The sequence below is a fragment of the Glycine soja genome, chromosome 16 (assembly GCF_004193775.1).
Source record: "Glycine soja cultivar W05 chromosome 16, ASM419377v2, whole genome shotgun sequence".
NCBI classification, from domain to species: Eukaryota; Viridiplantae; Streptophyta; class Magnoliopsida; order Fabales; family Fabaceae; genus Glycine; species Glycine soja.
Window position 1 is genome coordinate 34,532,984 of NC_041017.1, and position 27,421 is coordinate 34,560,404.

The 27,421-nt window shown below is 32.6% G+C and overlaps 1 protein-coding gene across 1 annotated transcript; it reads right to left on the reverse strand.

Moving 5' to 3' along the window:
* Nucleotides 1–1,686: 1,686 nt before the first annotated feature.
* LOC114390912 (receptor-like protein 19) lies at nt 1,687–26,018 on the reverse strand. The gene is made up of 4 exons (XM_028351847.1): nt 25,389–26,018; nt 3,969–4,652; nt 3,747–3,806; nt 1,687–2,714 (listed from the first exon to the last, which is right to left on the reverse strand). Exons 1-4 carry the CDS (start codon nt 26,002–26,004, stop codon nt 2,527–2,529), a joined length of 1,548 nt encoding a protein of 515 aa, XP_028207648.1. The 5' UTR covers nt 26,005–26,018; the 3' UTR covers nt 1,687–2,526.
* Nucleotides 26,019–27,421: the final 1,403 nt, after the last annotated feature.

The window sequence follows — 27,421 nt, forward strand, 5'->3', positions numbered from 1 at the left end:
CAATGGCGCGGACTATCTCCGGACGAGACTTCATGGGAAGATTGGAATGAATTGCAAGAAGAATATCACCTTGAGGACAAGGTGATTTTACAAGGGCCCAGGGATGATACGATATCAGGAGAAGAAGAAGACCAAAATGCAAACTCAGAGGTGGAAATCGCAAAACAGGAGGTGCAGCAAGAAGTCAAGCCCAAACGCAAGATAAAGAGGCCCACTTACCTGGATGAATTCGTTTGAAGAATCCTGCCAAAACAGAAGCTTCTGCAGATCTTTCCCCGGATCGCCTTGCTTGGAATTGTGATCCTGCTGAGCAATTCTTATCAATAAAACGGTTATTGTAATATTCCTAGGATTATTCCATATTAGGAATTCTATAAAAACCATGTAATAACAAGCAAAGGCAATAAGAATGATTACAGCCTTCTCCTCCTTCTGTGTGCTCTGTTCCGTCCTTAATTTCTGGAGGTGCTAGACCTCTTCTTCTAGCTTGACACTGGTTCCCTAACAGGCTCCCTCAAGCTCTAGAAGCCTTCCTTAATTCTCTCTCGGTCTCCAAATCCAACTGCGAGAGATGCCTTCTCACCTCCAAAAGTATCTCTTTGCATTTTCCACCTCCACAAGCTGGCACCTAGAATTCAGAATTTTTCTGCCAAAAATTAAAATATCGATCCTTCAAAATTTGTCCTCAACCAGAAGTAACAAAAGAATAAAGAAAACATTGAAATGCCAAGAAAAGCACCATGACTAAAAGCTATATAAAGAAGTAGAAAATGAGATAGAAAAACTACCTCAAACTTATTTTCTATTTTACACTTAATAACTTACGAGGAAAAAGATATATCAAGAAAAATATATATATAATTTATATTGAGTTATTATTTAGCGATTAGAAAATAGGTTAAAGTATTTTAATTTGTTTAATATGAAATGTTAGTGTAAAGAAGTTTTATAACCTACATAACAATCATCATTCCTTTAATTTATTTAACTAATACCCCGAAATGACATGAAAATAAATAAAATTAAATATATTAATTTTAATAAATCCCATGTAAAAATCCAATACATTGAACTATTTGAACTTATTATATGCTTTTTAGAAAAATATTTATATTACGGGATTAAAAAAATCCCAAAAGATGATTTGTTGTCATGTTAAAAAACATTTTGAGATAAGAATATTTAAAATATCAAGATTTAGATTACTCGAATATATATATACAACTCATTTAATGTATATTTTCAAGCATCGTATCATTATTGAATATTAAATTACAAATTAGTATTTTATAAACAATCTAATCTAGATTTCAGAAATACAAAACAAACATGCATGCACGTCCAACTTTTCTTTCTCATTACAACTGCTTGTTCATCTTTAGTTAAAACTAGTTCATTCAAAGATATATCATATATGTTCTAGCTAGTCTTCTTTTAAGAAGAAAACCGGACTACAACTTGTTTACCTACGGTGTAATAGTAAACTAAGGTTCGTGTTGATGAATAATTGTTTTTTTTATTAATTGAGGATCTAAAGGTTAAAACAAAAGAGAAAAACGCCATCTAGTTGTAAACAATGGTTTGTGACTGCTATTTATCATATAAAGGAAAATGAAGTATATATACGAAGACTAAAATATTATTACCGGCTATCCTGTGACGCCACTTGGAAACTTTCACTGCTACCATGACATAAATAGCGTCTGATAAATTGCTTATGAACTTGAAATAAGCATGTCTCCAAGAACGCTTTATTAAGATTGAGCCAAAGACGCCCCAGAAGCTTATAACAAATCCAATTGCCATGCTCATGTAAAATTCACGGGTGAAGAGCAATCTTTCATCTTCAGGAAGTTTAACAATTGGTTCCTGTGCAGGCTTCCAATCAATACACAATTTCTCTAGTGGCGGTCCACAAAGATCAAGATTATCTTCATAACATGAGGCATTGAAACCCTGTAATTGTGTACCAGTTGGAATTTCTCCAGATAGATTGTTATGTGACAAATCTAACACGCCGAGTCGATCAATTCGAGTAAGACTCCATGGAATTGAACCAACTAGATGGTTTCTTGACAAATCAAGAAAGTCAAGTGATGTTAACTTTCCAATATTTGAAGGAATCGCTCTGGTCAAATGGTTTCTTGATAAATTCAATGAAACCAATCCAAATAAATTCTCTATTTCCAGTGGAATTTCTCCAGAAAAGTGATTGCTTGAGAGATCAATGCTTTTTAGAAGTAGTAACCCATTATTTTTGAACATTTGTTCTGAACCTTTCCACATCAAGAATGCATTCAAATCATATTTTTGATAACTTGGATAGCGACTGGTTTTGATATAATATGAAAGAACTTGATAATCTCTTGAAGATTTCTTTTGAGTCATTGAAGTAAAATTTTTTATGCATTTAGGAATTTTCCCAGACATACTGTTTAGTGAGAGATCCAAGAGTTGAATGTTACTTAGGTAGCAAATTTTCAATGGTAAACTTCCATGGAAATTATTTCTTCCCAAACTTAAAAATTACAACTCTTGTAATTCGCTCCCAATCCAAGCAGGGATGAGCCCTGATAATCTGTTTTCTGCAATATCTAGCATTACTAGATTTGTGCAACTCCTTAAGGAGAAAGGTAGCTCATCTGTTAAGTTGTTGTTTCTCAATAGCAATGCTTGAAGATGAAGAAGAGATCCCATGGATGTAGGTATCCTTCCTGAAAAATTATTGTGACTTAAGTCCAAATAAGATAATGACTTGAAATGGTTCCAACAATCCGGAATTTTTTCAGAGAAATGATTATTTGAAAGGTCTAATTGGTATAAAGTTTCAATTGTACGATTCACACATAAAAATGAAAGAGAGTCTGAGAATTTGTTATGGGATAAATCAAGAATCTGGGAACCTCTCAGAAATGGTGGAATAGGGCCATTAAATTGATTTGGTCCAAGAGTTAGGGAATATTGAATATTCTTTGTGGGAAAATTTGGAATTATACCACGGAGATTATTGTATGAAATATTCATTGAAATCCATTCTTGGAATGCTAAATTAGCCCAAAACCACTTCGGAACCATATCTGCAATTCCAGCATTTGAAATATCAATATCATCAAATTGATTTTGTGTCTCCAACCATTTGGGAAATACTGGACCTAGCTTGCAAGATCGCAATCCTATGTGGCTCAACTGAAATGGTGGGACCCAATTTTGGCTAAATGCCAAGGCCAGTAAGGAGTTGTCAGATAAATCCAAGTGGTCTAACTTAGACATATTAGCGAAATGATAGTCAGTGAGCACACCCTTTAAGGAATTTGATTGCATATCTAGTCTCTCCAGTTGAGGTGGAAATTTATAATCTTTAGGAATCTCTCCATTTAGCTTGTTTCCCTCAAGATATAATCCTCTTAAAGATGAGAATATTGAAAGGTCAGGAAGTGTACCATTGATTTGATTCATGCCTAGAAATAATCGTTCCAATGAATATCTAGCACATCCAGACAAGTGATGGATTATCATTGGAAACTCTTCACTCAAGCTATTATAAGACATGTCCAACAAGCGCAAAGCACATGCATTCCCAAATGATTTGGGAATTCCACCTTCTAAAGAGTTTGATCTGATTGACAAAGACTCCAACAGAGATGGCAATTTGTTACTCTCTGGAATTTTTCCGTTTAATTGATTTTCTGAAAGATCCAATGTTTTCAAGGAAGAAAATATTGAAAGGTCAGAAAGCGTAAACGTACCATTGATTTGATTTCCTTCTAAGTTCAGTTCTTGCAACGAGAATCTGGCACACCCAGACAATTGATGGATTATCACTGAAAGCTCTTTATTCAAATTGTTATAGGAGAGGTCAAGGTGCTGAAGTGAATTCAAGACCATGCCAAAATGATTTGATGATGTGGAACCCTCCAAGAGGTTATGACTAAGGTCAAGCTCAACAAGGTTGGAAGTGACGTTGGACAGCCACTGGAGTATCATTGATGACGTGAAGCTGTTGAAGGAAAGATCAAGGACTGAAAAGGAACTTGAAAAATTGAATTTTGAGGGCCCTAATGAAAGGATAAAATTATCGGAAAGGCTACAATGAAATAATCTTAGTTCTATAAGTTTTGGTAGCTTGGCAATCATTTGGAGGAAGCTATGAGAAGTGTTGAGATTAGATATGGAGTGGAAGGAAAGATGGGTTAAAGAAATGAGATTAGACAGCCAATGATCTCCATCGTCAATTTTGAGAGCACCACCATCATATGATTCTCCAAGATAAAGCTTCTGCAAATTTGAAAGGTTCCCAAGTTGGGACGGTATACTTTCTTCGAAAGTATTCCAACTGAGATCAAGATGCTGCAACTGGGAGAGATTTCCAATTTGAGAGGGTATACTTCCTTCTAAAGAATTCAAACTGAGATCAAGATGCTGCAACTGGGAGAGATTTCCAATTTGAGAGGGTATACTTCCTTCTAAAGAATTCAACCTGAGATCAAGATGCTGCAACTGGGAGAGATTTCCAATTTGAGAGGGTATATTTCCTTCAAATTGATTGAAGCTGAGATCAAGATGCAGCAACTGGGAGAGATTTCCAATTTGAGAGGGTATATTTCCTTCAAAAGAATTCCAACTGAGATCAAGATGCTGCAACTGGGAGAGATTTCCAAGTTGACGTGGGATTGAACCCTCCAGATTATTCCTAGCAAGATTTAAGTATTTCAAATTAGAAAGAGAGCCAAACTGAGTTGGAATTTTTCCGTCAAAATCAGAATATGACAAATCAAGGTATCTCAAGTTGCTGAGAGAAGCAAGAAACTCCAGGGTTCCTCTGCCTTGAAAAGAATTCCAACTGAGGTTTAAATAGTTTAATTGTTGCAACTCCATCAACGACTTGTGGATCTCTCCTCTCATATAACGTTGCGGGACATCATTAAACAGATCACCATGAAGGTCGAGCATTAGAACATGGCCGGTGAGGTTGCTGCAGTGAATCCCTTGCCATTGGCAGCAATCAGCAGTGGTCCAAGAAGAGAGCATGCCATAGTCATCCACAAGTGCAGCCTTGAATTGGAGGAGTGCTTCCCTCTCAGTCTGAATGCACATAATATGGTCTTGAGCAGAAACAACAACCTGCAACATCATCATCATAAATGTTATTATGCCTTCCATGAATTTGAAACGAACTGGATTAATGGTTGGCATTTTGGTGGTTATGATGAGAAAGGCAAAGTGATTGATGAAATGAATCCACTGAATATGAGAATTAGAATGATTTTGGTGAGTTTAGCAGTGGCAATAGGCATGCATATATATAACACCGGGATGGTTAATGGAAGGCACTTTCTCAACAGTTGGGGCACTCATAATTTATTGCAAGTATCCAAAGGGTCTTCTTCACTACCTCATCAGTGGGGAAGACTTGGAAAAGTCTCCGGTCAAGAAATTATGACTTGGAAAACTTAATCGTATATCGTAAGGCAATGACATTCACATTTAAAATATTAGAAAAATAATAAACACAAAATTTCTAATTTATGAAAACAAAAAACTGCACTTTAAAATTATTATTATTGTCATTATAAACACTAGATGTACCCAACATTCCAACGAGCAAGAAATCATTATCCTCATTATTATTATTATAAACACTAGATCCTTATCAGTTATTAAATATACGTTACCAATTAATATTTTATAATATTATTACATGCATGCTAACCTTTAGCTGCCTTTGATATTTTATTAGGGAACATTGCTACCTTGGCACAAATATTGTGTCGTAAACTGTTCAAGAACCTGAAATAGGCATGTTGCCAAGAAAGCTTGAATAAGATTCCGCCAAGCGTCATCCAAAAGCTTATAATAAATCCGAATGCCCATACTCATGTAAACTTCACGACTAAAAAGTGAATATTGAACTTAAGGCATCGAAAACTTTGTGATTGTGTGCCAGTTGGAATTTCTCCTCTTAAATGGTTCCTTGAAATATCTAACATGAAGAGTCGATTACTTTGAGTAAGACTTTCAGGAATTGAACCATCTAGCAGGTATGTTAACAAATCAAAAAATTCAAGCGACCTTAGGTTTCTAATATTTGAAGGAATTTTTCCAGTCAATTTGTTTCTTGATAAATTTAATGAGACCAATGCAAATAAATTCTCTGTTTTCACTGGGGTTTCTTCTAAAAAATTATTGTTCGACAAATCAATACGTTTTAAAAGTGAAAAGTCATTATCATTGAACATTTGTTCTGAACCTTTTCACATCAAGAATGCATTCAAATAATATGACGAATCGCCTGAAAAACCACTGGCATTGGCATTATACAAATGACCTTGATAATCTCTTGAAAATATCTTTTGAGCCATTGAAGCAAAAAAATTTATGCACTTAGGAATTTGTCCGGACAAGTTGTTTAGTGAGAGATCCAAGAGTTGAATGCTTCTGAGATAACAAATTTGTAGTGGTAAAATTCATTGAAATGATTCCTTCGCATACTTAAAAATTTCAAATCTTGAATATTTCCCTAGCTGAGATGGTATATATTTCCTTCAAAAGAATAGTACCTGAGATCAAGATACTGCAACTTGAAAAGATTTCCGAGTTGGGATGGTATATTTCCCTTAAAAGTATTGAGGCTGAGATCAAGATGCTGCAAGTTGAGAAGGGATTGAACCATGGAGAAAATTCCAAGCAAGATCTAAGTATTTGATATATTTATTTCTTATTTTGTTGTAAAAAAATATGACGAACTATTATATATCAAACATAATTTTTTAATTTTAATTTGTAATATGTGAATTAAATATAAATTAAAAAATACCAAGAAAAGTTAGGTACAGGAAAAGGATTTAGTCTCTTACAAAGGGTAAAATTAAGACAACACAAATTAATAACTTATTAGTTAGCTTATTTTAATTTATAAGCTAGGTAAGTAATTGTTACTTGTTAATAAAGACCAAAACTGGTAACAGAGAAAAATTAGAATGACCAAAAACACTAAAACATTTATTAAAAATTAAAAGCAAAAATATAAAAAGGTTTATTCATACAGACTCGTCTTTTCTTTCATTAAAAACTAAAAAAGATAATAAACCTTTTTTATTCATTTTTTTTGGTAGAGCTTCTTTTACTCACACTTGTTACCCATACAGACTCGTCTTTTCTTTCATTTTTGTTGTCAGAGCTCCTCCTTTTCTATGAAGCTAAACATCTTTTAAAAAAATTATCCACCCAAAATTTCTTGATGATATCAAGCTAAACATGTAACTTCTACGCATGTATAAGTAGTATTCAATGCATATGCATGGTCCGTATAAGTCATGGATTTTGTTGATAATAATTTAATCTTCATAGATGTCATGGATTTTGTGTTGATTTTCTGATGTTTTGTGAATATCTACATCTTGAATATATGAATTTGTTGGCCCTGGAAAACAGATAATTGGAAATTTCTATAAAAGTAACTTGGCCTCCGTCATCGCATTATTTAAGATAATAATTGTGGAAAACTTGAAAAAGAGTCCAGTCATCGCATTATTTAAGATAATAATTGTGGAAATTTTTATGAAGTGGCCGGCGTGGCTCCTTTAATTTAGAAAAGACATTGTCATCACAATATTATTTAAAACAATAAATGTGGAAATTTTTATAGAGTCGGTGGCTCCTTGTACGACTTTGTAGACAAAACACCAAAAAGCTAGCCTACGATTAATGGAGTTTGTATAGAAGTTTCTTATATAAGCAACTACAATTAAGATTGTTTAACTAAAAATAATAATAATTTTGAAACTAAAAGAGATTATTCTTGTGTGAGTGGAAAGATAAAATAGTATCTACTAAAAAATAAATTAAGAAATCAATTAAGTTTTACCATTAATTAGAGTAAAATTAGTACTGAGTACTCGATCTTAAAGGACTCACTAATAAAAAATTAATTAAGAACTCAATAATAGAGTTCTTACATTAGAAATGCCACAAAAGTCAAAGCATTAAGGGACAAAATTTTTTTTTTGTCACTAATACTTGAGTCATGAAAATTTTAGTGAGATTTTTTTGATAAATTACATATAAATTGAGTCATGACTAATGCTGATTTTCTTGTACTTTAAAAATGAGTTTGATATACATACTTAAGTATAATACAAGGAGAATAAAACATCACAAACATAAAGTTACAAATGTTACATTGATAACTTTTTATCATGTGCGTTATTTGGTGAATAGTGGACACTACAAATATAAAAAAAAAATTATAAAATTTATGAGGATGAAGTGGTCGTTGTGGAAGGATTGAGCCAAGCTTTGACAACTGAGAAGCCACTTGGAGGAGTCGGGGTTGATTATCTTATATGTTTTTTCTGTATTTGAAACAACTTTAAGGCAGAAGAAATATGTTGTTCCACCGATACCATTTCTCCCCGCACCCTTGCTAGGGGTGCAAAATCATTTAATTTGTGTAATTGATTATGGAAGATTAGGATAAGATCGAACTTGGTAATTTTTGTTTTTGTTTTTTATTATTTTTTGTGTTTTTGCTTTAAAATTAATTATTTTAAAATTTAAAACATAAAGAAGGTTAATGATAAATTAATGAAAGGACTAAAATGGTTCACTCCTAAACATAAAACACTAAAATAAGACTTTTAAAAAAAATCCAAAATGAAAAACACAAAAAAACTTATTTACATCAATGTTTCTTTATCATATCATCAATCAAATATCTCTTTGTCTCTGTTCTTATCACTCTCAAGGTATGATATATACATCAAAGGGTGTTCAATAATGTTGGTCAAATTACTAAAAATGATACATATAGCTAGAATGTGAGAGCAGCATGTGCGTCTGATGAACATATGTCTGCTACCAAAATTATGAGAGAGGGTAGTGAGAATTGGAGAGGTGTGTCCGTTGAGAGAAAAAATAAAATAAAATTGAGAGCGATGATGGATGTGCCTGAATGTTAAAATCAACGCGAATATTAACAAGGTAAAGCCACGAGGGAGGTCCAGATCTGGATTTTTGTCACCGAATAAGTGGTTTTGTTTTTATCAGTCCAGAGCCATGGTTGGGTGAGGAAGCCATTTCTAGCTGTTAAAAGCTGCAAGCATATCAACTTCATAAAATAATAATGGGAAAAATGACAGGTGTCAGTTTCCCAGGACACCACTTCATCATATGACAGGAACTAAAAGTCATAACTAAACAAAATTTTGAGGAATTTGACAAGTTAAATATTTATTTAAGAACTAAAATCTATAATTAAAAAAAATTGAAGGACTAAAACTTAATTATTCCTTAAAATTATTAATTGAAGAAGCATACTTGCTTGTGAAGATGCTACCTTGAATTGTGAGAGCATAAAAATAACCTTGAATTGAGAGGAATCAAATTAAGAGAATGGAGTTAGATTGATATAAATAGCACATACAAATTAAAATTCAGCTGTGGAGAAGGCCTTTTATTAGTTTTATGTAATTCATTCTTTTGATCCCTTACGTTAATAAGCTTTAATTCATTCAAAAATGGCTAAACTCTTGAACAAGAAGTAGGTGTGCCAATGAAAACCAGACAGAAATTGTAAAAAAGAAAGATAGGGGACGAATCTCCAAAAGACAAAGTAAGTGGTAGACGGAGGTGGACGACTGTGAATCATAAAAAAAATGAGAGAAAAATATATATGAATTGTAAAGAACCAATAATCGAAAATATGCAGAATGGGAACCTTGAGAACGACAGAGGGAGATGCGTGGTAACCAATCAAGGTTTTGAACAAAGAATTTTAGGACGGTGGGGATGAGGGAGGCTGAAATCAGAGGCACGTGATTGAGTAAAATATTTTAATTAGAATTATTAGATTAAAATTAGATCAACGCATAAGGATTTATGTAACTCTCTTAGAATTATATATGTATACTGTGATTTAATCTCTTTCTCATATATATTGTTAACAAAACGTATTGTAAAGGTAGATTAAATTCGAATTAACGAAAAGCATCCTCCGCATAGTTTCATATGCATATTTTTAAGTTTCATTAAACGTTGATTCAAATTTTGAATTGATTATGTTATTCTGTCAGGAATAAAGTTGCATGAAATGACCTAGATCCATAGTTAATAATATTCAGAATTTATGTTTGATCTATTCAAATTTCCCCATCCTATATAATTTGACGGATTAGTTCAGATTCCTAGTTTCTGAATGACAAACCTTCATCTATGATTAGGTCAGGGATACGTCTATCTTAACATTAGATGAGTAGTCAGAATATATATTAGCTTTTCACAATTATACTTGTTCAGACATCTCCCCGCTCTTAACACTTTATAATGTCATAACGAGTCATGTCATGAGTTTGTTAGAAATCCTGCATTCTATCCTCATCAGGCTATGTAACTTCAACATTTTCTTTGGGTTATGTTTTGATTGATGAACAGGAGAAAAATATAATACTTATAGTTCCATTAATTGTGAAGGTCGAGCATTAGATTATGGGAGGTGAGGTTGCTGCAGCGAAGAAGAGAGCATGCCATAGCGATCCAGAAGGGCAGCCTTGAATTGGAGGAGTGCTTCCCTCTCCCTCTCAATGCACATAATTTCCTCTTCAGCACAAACAACCTGCAACATCATCATCAAACACACCATAATTTTGTCCGAAAAAATAGCATACTTAATCTTTTTATATGTAGAATCAATAAATAGCTTTTTTATTTTTTGTTTTGTTATAAAACAGTTATTTGAATGTAAATATTCTAAAGCAAAGCAGACTAAAATAGAAGCTAGCAAAATTTTGTCATGACCCTATTTAAATCAATTTATCTTTTCTAGAGCTAAATTTTCATTATTGAGTTTCTCGGTTTTAGTTTTAAAATTTTTTAAAATTAAAACCAGCTTTAGTTTTGAATTTCGGTTTATTCTTTGTTTTTAGTTTTTAAAATGATGTTGTAAATTGAAAATAAATAAAATGAATCAATTATTTTACCTTATTTTGCTCCATTATAAAATAATGGTGCCGATGAAAGTAGCAGGATCCAAGTGATGATGACAATGGTGATGCGGTGGAATGATAGTGACGATGATGGTGGAGGTGGTGGTAAAAATGTGATGATGATAGTGACGACGGTAGTATGGTACAATAGTAAAAATTACATTAATATCATTTTGAAATTGAGTTAAAAATTATTTTAGATCCAATTTTGTTGAATGTGTGTTTTTTTGAAAATTATATTTGAAAACTGAAAACCAGTTTAAATATTCACACATGTTTCACAATAAGACCTTTCTTATAAAAGGCAGGCGTCACTACATCAATTATACCCCTTCCAAAGTTACGAGGTTTGGATAAAAAAAGTAAAAATAAGATTAATTTGATTTAAAATTAAAATATTATAATGCAAAAAAAAAATTATTAGGTGTGAGCATAGAGAATTATTATGGCTATTTTTTAACGACAAAATCTTAAGCATGAACAAAATATTGAAATCAAGGTAGTTATTGAGAGAGTCTATCTTAGTTCATTAAGTAGGATGCGTGAATTATTATAAATCTCTTGGTACTTATCTTTGATACTTATAGATAAAAAAAAAAAAAAAAAAGCAAGTCAAATGAAAAATAAAATCAAAATGGTGTTAGACATAAACAAAATGTTACTGTCATGAATAATTGTTAAATCAAATAATAGAGAAATTATTAGTTATAACAAGTTCCATAGTAAATTAAGGGAAACAATTAAGCATACATATAGCTTACTCATTAGTTAATCTTGCCCCAAACTTTTTACCAGAAGATAAAACTAAATATAGGCACAAATTTTGATGCACTAGCTCAACTATTTTGGTCAAACATTGATATGTCTAATCCTGAATAGGAGAAACTCCACAAATATTTGACAAAGATTTTCAAGTGCTCAATATATTTAGTAGTAATTTGGTCAATGAATTGAATACAAATATAAATATTGGTACATTGAGTGTTGACTAGTCATACACTAACCTGTTCAATACAAGTTACGAGAAACTTAATAAATATTTGATGGAGATTTTAAAAAACTCAATATTCTTAATAGCAATTTGATCAATGATTTGAATACAAGTATAAATATTAGTACACTAAGCATTGACTAGTCATACACCGATTTGTCTAATACTAAGTTATGAGGAACTCAATGAATATCTTATGTAGATTTTGAATAACTCAATCTGGTTAATAATAATTTGATCTATGAATTGAATATAAGCATAAATGTTGGTATTGTGAACATTGACTAGTCATACATTAACCTATATAGTATAAGTTACGAGAAACTCAATAAATATCTGATGGAGATTTCGAAGAACTTAATGTACTTAGTAATAATTTGATTAATGAGTATAAGTGATGAAGTCATAGCGCCTAATAAGAAAGGGGGATTGCGCCTAATCCTCTCTGTTCCCTGGTGCAAAGTGCAATAATTTTGTTCAACAAAAGGTCTCCTCTGTAGAACTGTTGAGCAAAAATAAGTGATGAAGTCATAGCTAATAAGAAATAAGGAAGTAGTAAAATGTGATTTTAAATTATGAAATCATAGAAAATAAGAGAAATCAAAGAAAAAGTATTGAGGAAGTAGCTACATATCCAACTTTTGTGAGAGATTCCTGAATCAACAGGGCATGTTGGTCTCTTTAATAACTTTACAACACCGGTCATTGGGGTTTAGCAAAGACAAACACTTATATGGTTGAAGTGCTTACAGTTTTTAAAAGATATAGTCACTGCAATGTAATGGCACGCCAGAAAAAATGGAACAAATAATAACCAAAAAAATGAGAGAGAAAATAAGAAAAAGTATTGGGGAAGTAGCTAAATACCCAATTTTTTATATAGAAAACAGTTTAGCGAGAAAATAAAAAAGAAAAACCATTCTTAGTGTGCCATGAATCTGAAGTATTGAACAACTCCTCTACTTCTAGAATTCCTTAGGATAAATATAGTCATGAATACAAAAAATGAATGAAAATCAATTGAATACATTTCCGTAGGAATACGAATTATACCAGAGCTTGTCAAAAAGGCACTATGCCATGCTAAAATCTTTAGAAAATCATACTTCAGCTCTGATTCTAAAGATTACAGGTCCCTTTTCCCCATGTTTGCTTCCTTCATATCCTCAGTTTCCCCATTGATGAATATGGTAAAACCATCAAGCTTCTTTCTCATATCTGAAGCCAAATCAGGTTTCAACATACTCAGTTATGACAGCAACAAATTCGAACACTTAGTAGGGGGTACTATTTAAAGGCTTAATTCTACGTTGAACTATTGCGCGCAGCAGGGTATGAAATTCAGCTTTTTTAAAATTTATTTTTAGCTTCTAATGATTCTTACTAATTAAGCATGATGCGAAAAAATATAGTAATGATGTGTAAGCCTATTGTTGCACATCTCAGAAATTATATATTATAAATAGATTGTTGCATTTTTTTAGTATCAGTATCTTGTGTTGGAAACAGGGCAGCAGCAGGAGATGAATGATGCATCTTTCCTGATAAATGTGTGGTGTTTTCCTGATATCATACTTTAATGTGTACTTTTTGTAATCAAAATATGGCTTATGTTGTTATACAAATGTTACCTAGTGCTAATTATGTGCACGTAACACTTATTGTTGATTTGTTATCATTCATATTAGTTTTCTGGTTAAACATGGCATTATATTTGAGATTAGAGCGTCTCCCTCTTTTAGATGATGGAACAAATGTCGTTTGCACTTTTCTATGCTTCTTGTCTACTTAAACATAGTTGATTCAGAGCATATAAATGGTGATCAATAAATCAGCGACCCAAATTCAAACAGAGCTATATTGCTTTTTGGGCCTCCTGGTACTGGAAAAAAATGCTAGCAAAGGCAATTGCAAATGTTCAAGTTTCATTAATGTCTCAATGTCAACCATCATTCACATCAAAATGGTTTGGAGAGGATGAAAAGAACATTCGAGCTCTGTTCGCACTGCCTGCTAAGGTTGATAGTATGATTGGACAGAGGACTAGAATAGGAGAGCATGAGGCCATGAGGAAGAGAATGAAAGACATGGTAGCTATTAAACAACTTCTTCTACTGTTTTAAGTTTGACATCTCCATCCATGCAAACTTTGGTATGAGCTGAAGATCTAACTAAATATATGTTGCAATATGTTAGGAAAAGAAGCAAAGAGAAGCAGAAGGCCAAAGCTCCGAAGATGCTTCAAACAATAAAGACAAGGAAGAACAAGAAATTAAAGCGAGGCCTTTAAACATGGAAGACATGAGACAGGCTAAGAGTCAGGTAGGGTGAACGTTAAAGCAGTGATAACAATAGCTGACTCACTTCCTTTAGATTGTGGAATGCTACTTTATTATTGGATTTGTTACAATTCATCTTCAATGATACGTTTCAACAAAGGAAGGAGTCCTTCACCAGAGATGTTGAACTCAAAGCATGCCTAAATGTCTCACTATATCCCAAATGTCACGGAGATATCATGATTCCCATGCCAGAAAAGCACAAGTTCTGCAACATGCATCTATTCTCTAAAGGACGTGTAGATCATTATGCACTATGTTTTGGAATGGGTTCTTGGTTTTCGTTTGAGTTGTCTACAAACAAATGAGCACCTGTATTAGGGGATTCATGTTATGTCATGCATGGTTTTGGAAGATGCAATGGCTTTGTAGGAAGTAGGAATATTTTACACCAAACATTTTAGGTGTGCTGTATTATATATGACAGTAGAATTTTGTAAATTGAATTGTCTTTAAACTGTACTGCTTTTACAGTTGTGCAACTGAAATTATTTTTCTTTAAATCGAACAAGTTGAATGCTATTGGATTTGAAAGAAACTCTGAATTTAAATTTGTAATGAAGTTAGATATTAAAAATAAATTAAAATGAATTAGCTAGAAATTTAGTCAACTGATTTAAATTCTTTCGCAAATGATGAAGGAAGGTTATGTTTTGATTTTTGGGATTGTTTAAGTAACCACCTAACTTCCACCTAATCCAAACAACTGTGCTCGAATCTAAGATCATTTTTTACTAAAGTAGTTCAAGTTCAATTCCTTGACAATGAACCTTTTTAATATCATACAAAAATAACTAGATCACAATTCCAATTGGCTCCCTCAAGCCCGAAAATTAGCAACCCATTATTAACTCAAAATATATAAGACATAAGATTCCTTAGTCATCCACTTTTAAAGAAAATAATAAATCTAGAAAAGGCTTCCTTTATTCTCTCTCCAAATCCAACCGTGAGAGATGCCTTTGCATTTTTCCACATCAACAAGCTGGCACCTATAATCCAGATTTTTTCTCCCAAAAATTAAGATATCCTTCAAAAGTGTTCCTTAAATAGATATAATAAGAGAATGAAGAAAATATGAAATCCCAAGAAAATTATAAAGACTAAAAGCTTAAGAAATAGACAATGAGATAGAAAAACTACCCCTCAAACTTATGCTCAATTTGACACTAAATAACTTCCAAGGAGAAAAATGATATATAAAAAAGGAAGAAAAATATAGTTTTGCGATCAGAAAATAAGTAAAAGTTGTATAGCCTACTCCGCTACTTAAGTTTTATTACCATCATTGTTTATTACATTTGTTTAACTAATACGAAATGATATAAAATTAAATATATTAATATTAATGGATGTCATTTTAAAACTCTAGTAATTGAAGTTAATAATAGTAAAACTCTTTCAACGCATTATATACTTTTTAAACAAATAATTTATCAAAAAATGATAATATTACGTTATTAATATAATCATAAATGATTTGTAGTTTTAAAAGACATTTTGAGATAAGAAAATATCAAGATTTAGATTGAAGATCTTTCCTCGAATATATATATATATATATATATATATATATATATATATATATATATATATGCACATTCAAGCATCCTATCATTATTTGACTATTAATTAGAAATTAATATTTTATAAACAATTTAATCTATATTACAGAAATGTAATAAAATTATTCTTGTTCATTTTTTTATACAGGGATGTTCATCTTTTGTTATGGAATAAATCAAGAAATATGAAACCTCGTACAAGTGGTGGAATGGGACCATCAAATTGATTTGATTCAAGATAGCTAAAGTCAATATAGCTAAAGTCATTTGGGAAATGTCTGACCTAACTTTCAAGATCTCAATCCTATCTAATTCAATTGAAAACATGGGCCCCAGTTTTGGCTAAATTCCAGAGCCAATGAGTTATCAGATAAAGCGTTTGAACTCAAATCTAGTTGTTCTAGGCGAGCTGGAAATCCAACATCTTCAGAAATTGTCCCATTTAGCTTGTTCCTATAAAGGTACAATCTTCTTAAAGATGGGAACACTGAGAGAGTGTTTGGAAGAGTGCCATTTGATTCATGCCCAAATCTAATTCTTCCAATGAGTATCCAATATATCTAGATAAGTTATTGATTATCAGTGGAGGATCTCCACTCAAACTGATATTGGATAGCATCAGTGAGAGCAAATAACTTGCATTTTGAAGTGATTTTGGAACTCCACCCTTTAATTGATTCCCTGATAGGACCAATGTTTCCAACTTCAAAAAACATTAAGAATTCAGGCAGTATGCCGTGGATTTTATTCCAACCTAGATTCAGTTCTTGCTATGAGTATCTAGGACACTCAGACAAGTTATTGAATATCACTGTCAGTTCTTCACTAAACTTGTTACCAGAAATATCCAATGACAACATTGTTTTCACTAGATCCTCTGTTTTTGAATAATAAATTGTGACCTTTTTGGAATCTTTTTTGAGAACATCGTTTTCACTCATTCAAATTTTTGAGAATTGGACGCAGTAACATTTTTGTTGTAAAAGTGAAAACAAAAAATCCTCACTTGCTCACAACAAAATTTGAGTATATTTTGTTCCTATCCACAGAATTTGATTTCCACTCACATTAGAGCTTTGGTTTCTCAATCTGAGTATATTTTTATTTTCTTTGTATTGAACTGTTTGCGTGTAGCAGTTTCAGACTCGAAGCAATTATTATGGGAGAAAAAATGGGCTTCCCCATCCTATATAATTAACACATTAGTTCAGGTTCCTAGTTTCTAAATGACGCACCTTCATCTATGATTAGGTCAAGGATACATCTATCACAACATCAAATGAGTAGTCACAATATTAACTTTTCACAATTATACTTGTTCAGACATCTCCCCGCTCTTAACACTTTAAAATGATCATAAGGAGTCATGTAAGGAGTTTTTAGAAATCCTGCATTCTATCCTCGGGTTATGTAGCTTCAGCATTTTCTTTGGGTTATATTTTGATTGATGAAAAGGAGCAAAATATAATACTTAGTTCCATTGTTTTTTTTTTTTTAGATCACCAAGTTCCATCGTTACACTGATGAAAGGGACATATTTGAATTGCATCAAAATGTTTTTAACTTGGTTACTAATAGTGCACTATAGTGATACAGAGTAGCTGTGGCCCGTTACAGAATTTGAATGTTGTGTTTTTGAATAGTGGTCATAATAGTGTGAATTTTCATAAAATCTACTTTTGCCTTTAAAATAACATCCTTTTAGGTGCAGTGGTTGCAATCTTGAGATTTTCCTTGGTTTTAAAATTAAAGACATTCCAAAATAAGAAATAAGTTGAAGGTAAAATTATCCAATGTAATATGGATACCAAATGAAGATATTTTGTTTATTATTAGTATAGATTAATAATTAATAATATAGATTATTATTATTGTTTCTTTCTTAAAATAAAAGGCATGCATAGTTTGAAAATTGGAGTGATCTCCATATAATTGAAACATATGGTGTCAAATTATTTTGGTTATGAAAAAATGATTATGATAGATTCATTCATTCAAAATATGTGCAAGAAATTTTTTAATTTTTTTATTCTTAAAAAATTGAAAATGAGGGCCTTATCAAATGTTTAACTCAATAATATTTTTGTCAAACCGAAATTTTGATTAAGAGAAAGATGCAGGTAAATTATTGATATAATACATTGTAATTTATATTTCATTACAAGCATAATGCTAATAAACTAGAGTCTTCTTAAAATTATCGAAACATGATATAAGTATCTCAATTGAGATGATATAAGTATCTCAATTGAGACTGAAGAAATGTAAAACAATCATACTTTCTAACTTATTGTCTTTTCGAAGCATTAACAAGCTTATACATTGGAGTCATCCAAGAGGGCTAGTGTAGGGACTGAAAATTAAAATAAAAAAAAATAAAGAAGGAAAGAAAAGAAAAGAAAAATAGAATGTTAGTTTCCAAAATGTGTAAATGAAAATAAATAAAATTCTTATACCTATAAAAAGAAATTTCTAGAGATTGAAGCAATAAGAATAATAACATAAAGTTAATGATAGATTGAAATCACAATAGTTTATAAGAAAACCATTTATAGTAATAATGGAGATCACCAATATTTTTGGATTAAGTATTGAACATCAATAATTATTAATTTAATGATTATACAATGGCAATATAGTTTAATACTATTAACTAATTTTAATATAATTTTTGTAAAACTTCACAAACTTATCATATTCACATTAGTAAATAATTGAATGACAATATAAAATAATTTAACATTATTAATACACAACTTATTTTCTCTAATTATATCTCTATTTTATTTTATTATCATGAAAACTTTTCATCCAAATTTTTAAAAGATTACATAGGACATAGTTTTATTAAAATAAAATATTGAATATAAACACTAGATCACCCGACCACTCAACCAAGCAAGAAATCGTGACCCTACTTAATTAGCATGCTACATTTACACATTTAGTTATTCATTGGTAATAAATCTCATATTTCTTTTATAATTTATGAAAGCAACTTAGCCATTGTATCACAAAAATAATATCTCTTTTAATATATATATATATATATATATATATATATATATATATATATATATATATATATATATATATATATATTAATTATTTGAAATCAAAAGTAATATTAAACAATTTATTATACACACACCATTAATTTCAAACGAACTGGAAATGGAAAGCTAGTTATATCAGCCAATAGGTAAATACTTGTCCAATGACTATGTAAACACACCATTAATTACGAGACCAGATTTTCTAGTTACTGATCTTGGATGTGAACAGATTGTCAAACACACCATTAAGCGGTAAGATAAATTTTCTCAGGCTAAACTGTAAAATGCTCCTTAATCTTACCTATCAAATTCTACCCATGTAGTAACAGAGATAAGAAACAATAAATGAATAGCAAATTCACTGGATTATAAATGGAAAACATAAACGCAATCAGAAATATCCTAACAGAAAATATGCCTTTATTCCACTACCCAGGCATCTTCTAGAAGACACGATGCTATCATATGGTTTGCGCTTTTCCTACGTACGGTGCATGTATGCATGATGCATGATGCCAATCATGCTGTATGTTCCTTCCTCTTGGACCTTTGGTTACTTCCTGCAGACCCCCCTTGTCATTCGTACCCCCTGGTGACATCCGTATCAGACATGGTAGTTGTTAAACAACTTCTACTATTTTAAGTTTAACATCTATGTCCATGCAAACTTTGGTATGAGCTTAACTAAATATCTATTGCACGATATATTAGGAAAAGAAGAAAAGAGAAGCAGAAGGCCAAAGTTCTGAAGATGCTTCAAACAATAAAGATAAGGAAGAACAAGAAATTACCCTGAGGCCTTTAAACATGGAAGACATGAGAGAGGCTAAGACTCAGGTAGGGTGAATTAAAAATTTCACTCAAATGGCTATGGAGTACTTGATTTGGGCATTTGTACAATACTGCATGAAGTATTTAAAAGTGGATATTTGTTAAAATCCAGGAATTCAAAAATGCTGGTACAATTGAATACGGTGATGGATATATGGCACTAGAGTCATCTGATCCATTTTTATTTCCACTTAAAATGGTAACTTGTACATGCAAGTTGTAACCAAGGATTTCATACTAACAATTTCACACAAGTGGAAGAAGGAAAGTGTGTATTTCCAATAGAATATCTTTTCCCATGTACATGAACTTACAGATATCTGATTAAATGCAGGTGGCTGCAAGTTTTGCATCAGAAGGATCTGTAATGAATGAGTTGAAGCACTGGAATGATTTGTATGGTGAAGGAGGTTCAAGGAAGAAACAACTGCTCACTTACTTCCTTTAAATTGTGGAATGCTACTTTTATTTTTGGATTTGTGACCATTCCTCCTCAATGATATATACCTTTAACAAAGCAAGGATTCCTTCATCAGAGATGTTGAACTCAAAGCATGCCCAAATGTCATAGAGATATCATGATTCCCAGAAAAGCACAAGTTCTACCACACATATCTATTCTCTAAAGGACGTGTGGATCGTCATGCACTATGTTTGGGAATGGGTTCTAGGTTTTCGTTTGGGTTGTCTACAAACAAATGAGCACCTGTATTAGGGGATTTATATTATGTCATGCATGGTTTTGGAAGATGCAATGGCTTTGTAGGAAGTAGGAATATTTTACACCAAACATTTTAGGTATGCTGTATTATATAATCAGAAATTTGTAAATTGATTGTGAACCTGTACTGCTTAATAATTAAATTGGCAAAACACCTTGCCCTCTTTTGATGAGATATTTGTTAAATTGCAGAACTATGAGATGTATCTCAAGCGTGATGAGCACTTCAATCACCACTCCTCCATCAGTGCCAACTTTGCCAATCACCGCTGCTCACACCACTCTACCAGAGGGTGCAATTAGCATTACCCATCTGGCAAGCATCATAGCTCTTCATTCTCCAAACATCTTTGCCCAAGTTTAAGATCAGTTTTTGCTGCAGTAATTCACATTCAATTCCTTGGCAATGAATCCTTTTAATCTCATATAACTTAATTCCTTAAATTAAATCATGAGACTAATGTACAAAAGCACAACAAAATCCCTAGATCAAACACAGTTTACTATTTCTACATAATCAAAGAGCATGACCCAAAAATCCAGAAACAATAACCAAACATCTCAATTCTCATTATTGTGAAGATTCATCAACTTCATACAAAACAACCAGTTCAGATTTAAGGGCTAAAGTACAAACAAAATGCTCAGAAATTAAAAAGGAAAATAAACTAGATCACAATCACAATTCGCTCCCTCAAACTCTAGAAGCCTTCCTTAATTCTCTCTCGGTATCCAAATCCAACTGTGAGAGATGCCTTCTCACCTCCAAAAGTATCTCTTTGCATTTTCCACCTCCTCAAGCTGGCACCTAGAATTCAGAATTTTTCTGCCAAAAATTAAAATATCGATCCTTCAAAATTTGTCCTCAACCAGAAGTAACAAAAGAATAAAGAAAACATTGAAATGCCAACAAAAGCACCATGACTAAAAGCTATATAAAGAAGTAGAAAATGAGATAGAAAAACTACCTCAAACTTATTTTCTATTTTACACTTAATAACTTACGAGGAAAAAGATATATCAAGAAAAAAATATATATAATTTATATTGAGTTATTATTTAGCGATTAGAAAATAGGTTAAAGTATTTTAATTTGTTTAATATGAAATGCTAGTGTAAAGAAGTTTTATAACCTACATAACAATCATCATTCCTTTAATTTATTTAACTAATACCCCGAAATGACATGAAAATAAATAAAATTAAATATATTAATTTTAATAAATCCCATGTAAAAATCCAATACATTGAACTATTTGAACTTATTATATGCTTTTTAGAAAAACATTTATATTACGGGATTAAAAAAATCCCAAAAGATGATTTGTAGTCATGTTAAAAAACATTTTGAGATAAGAATATTTAAAATATCAAGATTTAGATTACTCGAATATATATATACAACTCATTTAATGTATATTTTCAAGCATCGTATCATTATTGAATATTAAATTACAAATTAGTATTTTATAAACAATCTAATCTAGATTTCAGAAATACAAAACAAACATGCATGCGCGTCCTACTTTTCTTTCTCATTACAACTGCTTGTTCATCTTTAGTTAAAACTAGTTCATTCAAAGATATATCATATATGTTCTAGCTAGTCTTCTTTTAAGAAGAAAACCGGACTACAACTTGTTTACCTACTGTGTAATAGTAAACTAAGGTTCGTGTTGATGAATAATTGTTTTTTTTATTAATTGAGGATCTAAAGGTTAAAACAAAAGAGAAAAACGCCATCTAGTTGTAAACAATGGTTTGTGACTGCTATTTATCATATAAAGGAAAATGAAGTATATATACGAAGACTAAAATATTGTTACCAGCTATCCTCTGTGACGCCACTTGGAAACTTTCACTGCTACCATGACATAAATAGCGTCTGATAAATTGCTTATGAACTTGAAATAAGCATGTCTCCAAGAACGCTTTATTAAGATTGAGCCAAAGACGCCCCAGAAGCTTATAACAAATCCAATTGCCATACTCATGTAAAATTCACGGGTGAAGAGCAATTTTTCATCTTCAGGAAGTTTAACAATTGGTTCCTGTGCAGGCTTCCCATCAATACACAATTTCTCTAGTGGCGGTCCACAAAGATCAAGATTATCTTCAAAACATGAGGCATTGAAACTTTGTAATTGTGTACCAGTTGGAATTTCTCCAGATAGATTGTTATGTGACAAATCTAACACGCCGAGTCGATCAATTTGAGTAAGACTCCATGGAATTGAACCAACTAGATGGTTTCTTGACAAATCAAGAAAGTCAAGTGATGTTAACTTTCCAATATTTGAAGGAATCGCTCCGGTCAAATGGTTTCTTGATAAATTCAATGAAACCAATCCAAATAAATTCTCTATTTCCAGTGGAATTTCTCCAGAAAAGTGATTGCTTGAGAGATCAATGCTTTTTAGAAGTAGTAACCCATTATTTTTGAACATTTGTTCTGAACCTTTCCACATCAAGAATGCATTCAAATCATATGTTTGATTAGTAATCAAGCCATTGTCATTGACATAATATGAATGACCTTGTGAAGATGTCTTTTGAGTCATTGAAGTAAAAATTTTTATGCATTTAGGAATTTGCCCAGACATGCTGTTTAGTGAGACATCCAAGAGTTGAATGTCGCTTAGGTAGCAAATTTGCAATGGTAAACTTCCATGGAAATTATTTCTTCCCAAACTTAAAAATTGCAACTCTTGTAATTCGCTCCCAATCCAAGCAGGGATAAGCCCTGATAATCTGTTTTCTGCAATATCTAGCATTACTAGATTTGTACAACTCCTCATAGAGAAAGGTATATCATCTGTTAAGTTGTTGTTTCTCAATAGCAATGCTTGAAGATGAAGAAGAGATCCCATGGATGTTGGTATCCTTCCTGAAAAATTATTGTGACTTAAGTCCAAATAAGATAATGACTTGAAATGGCTCCAACAGTCTGGAATTTTTCCAGAGAAACGATTACTTGAAAGGTCTAATTGGTATAAAGTTTCAACAGTATCATTCACACATAAAAAGGAATGAGAATCTGAGAATTTATTTTTGGATAAATCAAGAAACAGGAAACCTCGCAGAAATGGTGGAATAGGGCCGTCAAATTGATTTGATCCAAGAATTAGGGAATATTGAATATTCTTTATTGGGAAATTTGGAATTATACCATGGAGATTATTGTATGAAATATTCATAGAAATCCATTCTCGGAATGCTAAATTATCCCAAAACCACTTTGGAACCATATCTGCTATTCCAGAATTTGAAATGTCAATATGCTCAAATTGATTTTGTGTCTCCAACCATTTGGGAAATACTGGACCTAGCTTGCAAGATCGCAATCCTATGTAGCTCAACTGAAACGGTGGAGCCCAATTTGGACTAAATGCCAAGGCCAATAAAGAGTTGTGAGATAACTCCAAGTCGTATAACTTAGACATATTAGCGAAATGATAGTCAGTGAGCACACCCTTTAAGGAATTTGATTGCATATCTAGTCTCTCCAGTTGAGGTGGAAATTTAATATCTTTAGGAATCTCTCCATTTAGCATGTTTCCATAAAGATATAATTCTCTTAAAGATGAGAATATTGAGAGGTCGGGTAGTGTGCCGTTGATTTGATTCATGCGTAGATCTAATCCTTCCAATGAATATCTAGCACATCCAGACAAGTGATGGATTATCATTGGAAACTCTTCACTCAAGCTATTATTAGACATGTCCAATGAGCGCAAAGCACATGCATCCCCAAATGATTTGGGAATTCCACCTTTTAAAGAGTTTGATCCAATTGACAAAGACTCTAACAGAGATGGCAATTTGGTACTCTCTGGAATTTTTCCATTTAATTGATTTTCTGAAAGATCCAATGTTTTCAAGGCAGAGAATATTGAAAGGTCAGAAAGCGTACCATTGATTTGATTTCCTCTTATGTTCAATTCTTGCAGCGAGAATCTGGCACACCCAGACAATTGATGAATTATCACCGAAAGCTCTTTATTCAAACTGTTAGCAGACATATCCAGTGAGCTCAAAGCACATGAGTTCCCAAATGATTTGGGAATTCCACCTTCTAAAGAGTTTGATCGGATTGACAGAGATTTCAAATGAAATGGTAAGCGGATGCCTTCAGGTATCTTTCCACTTAATTTATTTCCATCAAGAAACAATGATCTTAGAGATGAGAATACTGAAAGGTCGGGTAAAGAGCCAGTGATTTGATTATATGTAAAATCCAATTCTTGTAATGAGTGTTTAACACAACCACTAGACAAATTATGAAGGATTGATGGAAGGTCTTCAGTCAAATGGTTTGCTGGCATGTATAAAGAATGCAAGGTGCATATATTCGCCAAGGATTTCAAATCCTCACCCTTGAATATATTATCTGAGAGGTCGAGCTCAACAAGGTTGGAAGTGACGTTGGACAGCCACTGGAGTATCATTGATGACGTGAATCTGTTCATGTAAAGATCAAGGACGGAAAGGGAACTAGAGAAATTGAATTTTGAGGGCCTCAATGGAAGGATAAAATGATCGGAAAGGCTACAATTACTTAAACTCAGTTCTCTAAGTTTTGGTAGCTTGGCAATCATTTGGAGGAAGCTATGAGAAATGTTGAGATTAGATATTGAGACCAAGGAAAGATGGGTTAAGGAAATGAGATTAGACAGCCAATGATCTCCATCGTCAATTTTGAGAGCAACACCATCATGATAATAATATCCTCCAAGATAAAGCTTCTGCAAATTTGAAAGGTTCCCAAGTTGGGACGGTATACTTCCTTCAAAATAATTGTACCTGAGATCAAGATGCAGCAACTGGGAGAGATTTCCAATTTGAGAGGGTATATTTCCTTCAAATCGATTGCCCAAGAGATCAAGATGCTGCAACTGGGAGAGATTTCCAATTTGAGAGGGTATATTTCCTTCAAATTGATTGAAGCTGAGATCAAGATGCTGCAACTGGGAGAGATTTCCAATTTGAGAGGGTATATTTCCTTCAAAAGAATTGTAGCTGAGATCAAGATGCTGCAACTGGGAGAGATTTCCAAGTTGACGTGAGATTGAACCCTCCAGATAATTATTCCAAGCAAGATTTAAGTATTTCAAATGAGAAAGAGAGCCAAACTGAGTTGGAATTTTTCCGCCAAAATCAGAATTTGACAGATCAAGGTATCTCAAGTTGGTGAGAGAACCAAGAAACTCTGGGATTCCTCTGCCTTGAAAAGAATTCCAACTGAGGTTTAAATACTTTAATTGTTGCAACTCCATCAACGATTTGTGGATCTCTCCTCCGATGAAACGTTGCGAGAGAATTCCAGTGAAACGATTGAAGGCATATGAAAATTTAATCTGACCGTGAAGGTCGAGCACTAGGACATGGCCGGTGAGGTTGGTGCAGCGAATCCCTTGCCATTGGCAGCAATCAGAAGTGGTCCAAGAAGAGAGCATGCCATAGGGATCCTCAATGGCAGCCTTGAATTGGAGGAGTGCTTCCCTCTCAGTCTGAATGCACATAATATGGTCTTGAGCAGAAAAAAATTAAAATATTCAATAAATTAAAACAATTCAATTCACATCAAAAATCAATACTTTCTGCAATTTTTAAAATTTTTAATTGGCTATAATTTCATTATTACTATACATCAATATATCAAATATGAAATATAGAATAAATTTCTTTATTAATTCAATAATGGTATAATAAATGTTTAATATCAATTTTATATTTGTCATATATATTAGCCAAAATATGTAATCCTTAATATAATAAAAAAAAATACAATGGCACTTTCAAGGGATGACTTGGAAAAATACATAGTGAATCTGTCATGGAAATAATATATGATTGACCAATATAATTAATAGAAAATCATACTTAAATGATAATGACATTCAAAAATTGGAAAAAGCCACCATATTCTACACGAAATAAAGTATACAACAATAACAACAACGCCTTATCCCACTAGGTGGGGTCGGCTACATGGATCAACTTCCGCCATAATGTTCTATCAAGTACCATACTTCTATCCAAACCATTAATTTCGAGATCCTTTTTTATAACCTCTCTTATAGTCTTTTTGGGTCTTCCTCTGCCTCGAATTGTTTGTCTTCTCTCCATCTGGTCTACTCTCCTCACTACAGAGTCTACCGGTCTTCTCTCTACATGCCTAAACCACCTAAGTCTATTTTCCACCATCTTCTCTACAATAGGCGCTACTCCAACCCTCTCTCTAATAGCTTCGTTTCTAATTTTATCCTGTCGAGTCTTACCACACATCCACCGCAACATCCTCATCTCCGCTACACCTACTTTATTCTCATGTTGGCTCTTGACCGCCCAACATTCTGTTCCGTACAAAATCGTCGGTCTTACCGCAGTCCGATAAAACTTTCCCTTTAGCTTGATCGGTACCTTTGCATCACATAACACCCCCGATGCTTTTCTCCATTTCATCCATCCTGCTTGAATGCGATAATTCACATCCCCTTCAATTTCCCCATCATCCTGTATTACAGACCCAAGATATTTAAACCGTGTGACTTGAGGGATAATATGGTCTCCTATTTTCACCTCTGAGTTAGAAACCCTCCTTCTTTTGTTGAACTTACATTCCATATACTCCGATTTGCTTCTGCTTAGGCGAAAGCCATGTGTTTCTAGAGCTCGTCTCCAAGTTTCCAACCTTTCATTCAACTCCTCCCTCGACTCTCCAAGGAGGACTATGTCATCTGCAAAAAGCATGCATCTCGGCGCTATCTCTTGGATTTGTTCCGTGAGGAGATATGGTGAGTTTTTTTTTTGTGTGTGGAGAAAGAATGAAAATAAAGTTTATTTTGTGTTTTATTTATTTAAGTGGAGATGAGTTATATTGAGACCTCAAGAGAAAGTCTAATTTGAATACTCAAATGAAGATAAATAATAACAATT

Coding starts and splice junctions, on each gene's coding strand:
- LOC114390912 (XM_028351847.1), bottom strand. CDS start 26,004: ATGTGCATTCAGACTGAGAGGGAAGCACTCCTCCAATTCAAGGCTGCC. Junction 3,807..3,968: donor ATCAATGATACTCCAGTGGC/TGTCCAACGTCA, acceptor TAATCCATCAAT/TGTCTGGGTGTGCCAGATTC. Junction 2,715..3,746: donor AGAAGGAAATCAAATCAATG/GTACGTTTACGC, acceptor ATAATTTTTCAG/GAAGGATACCTACATCCATG.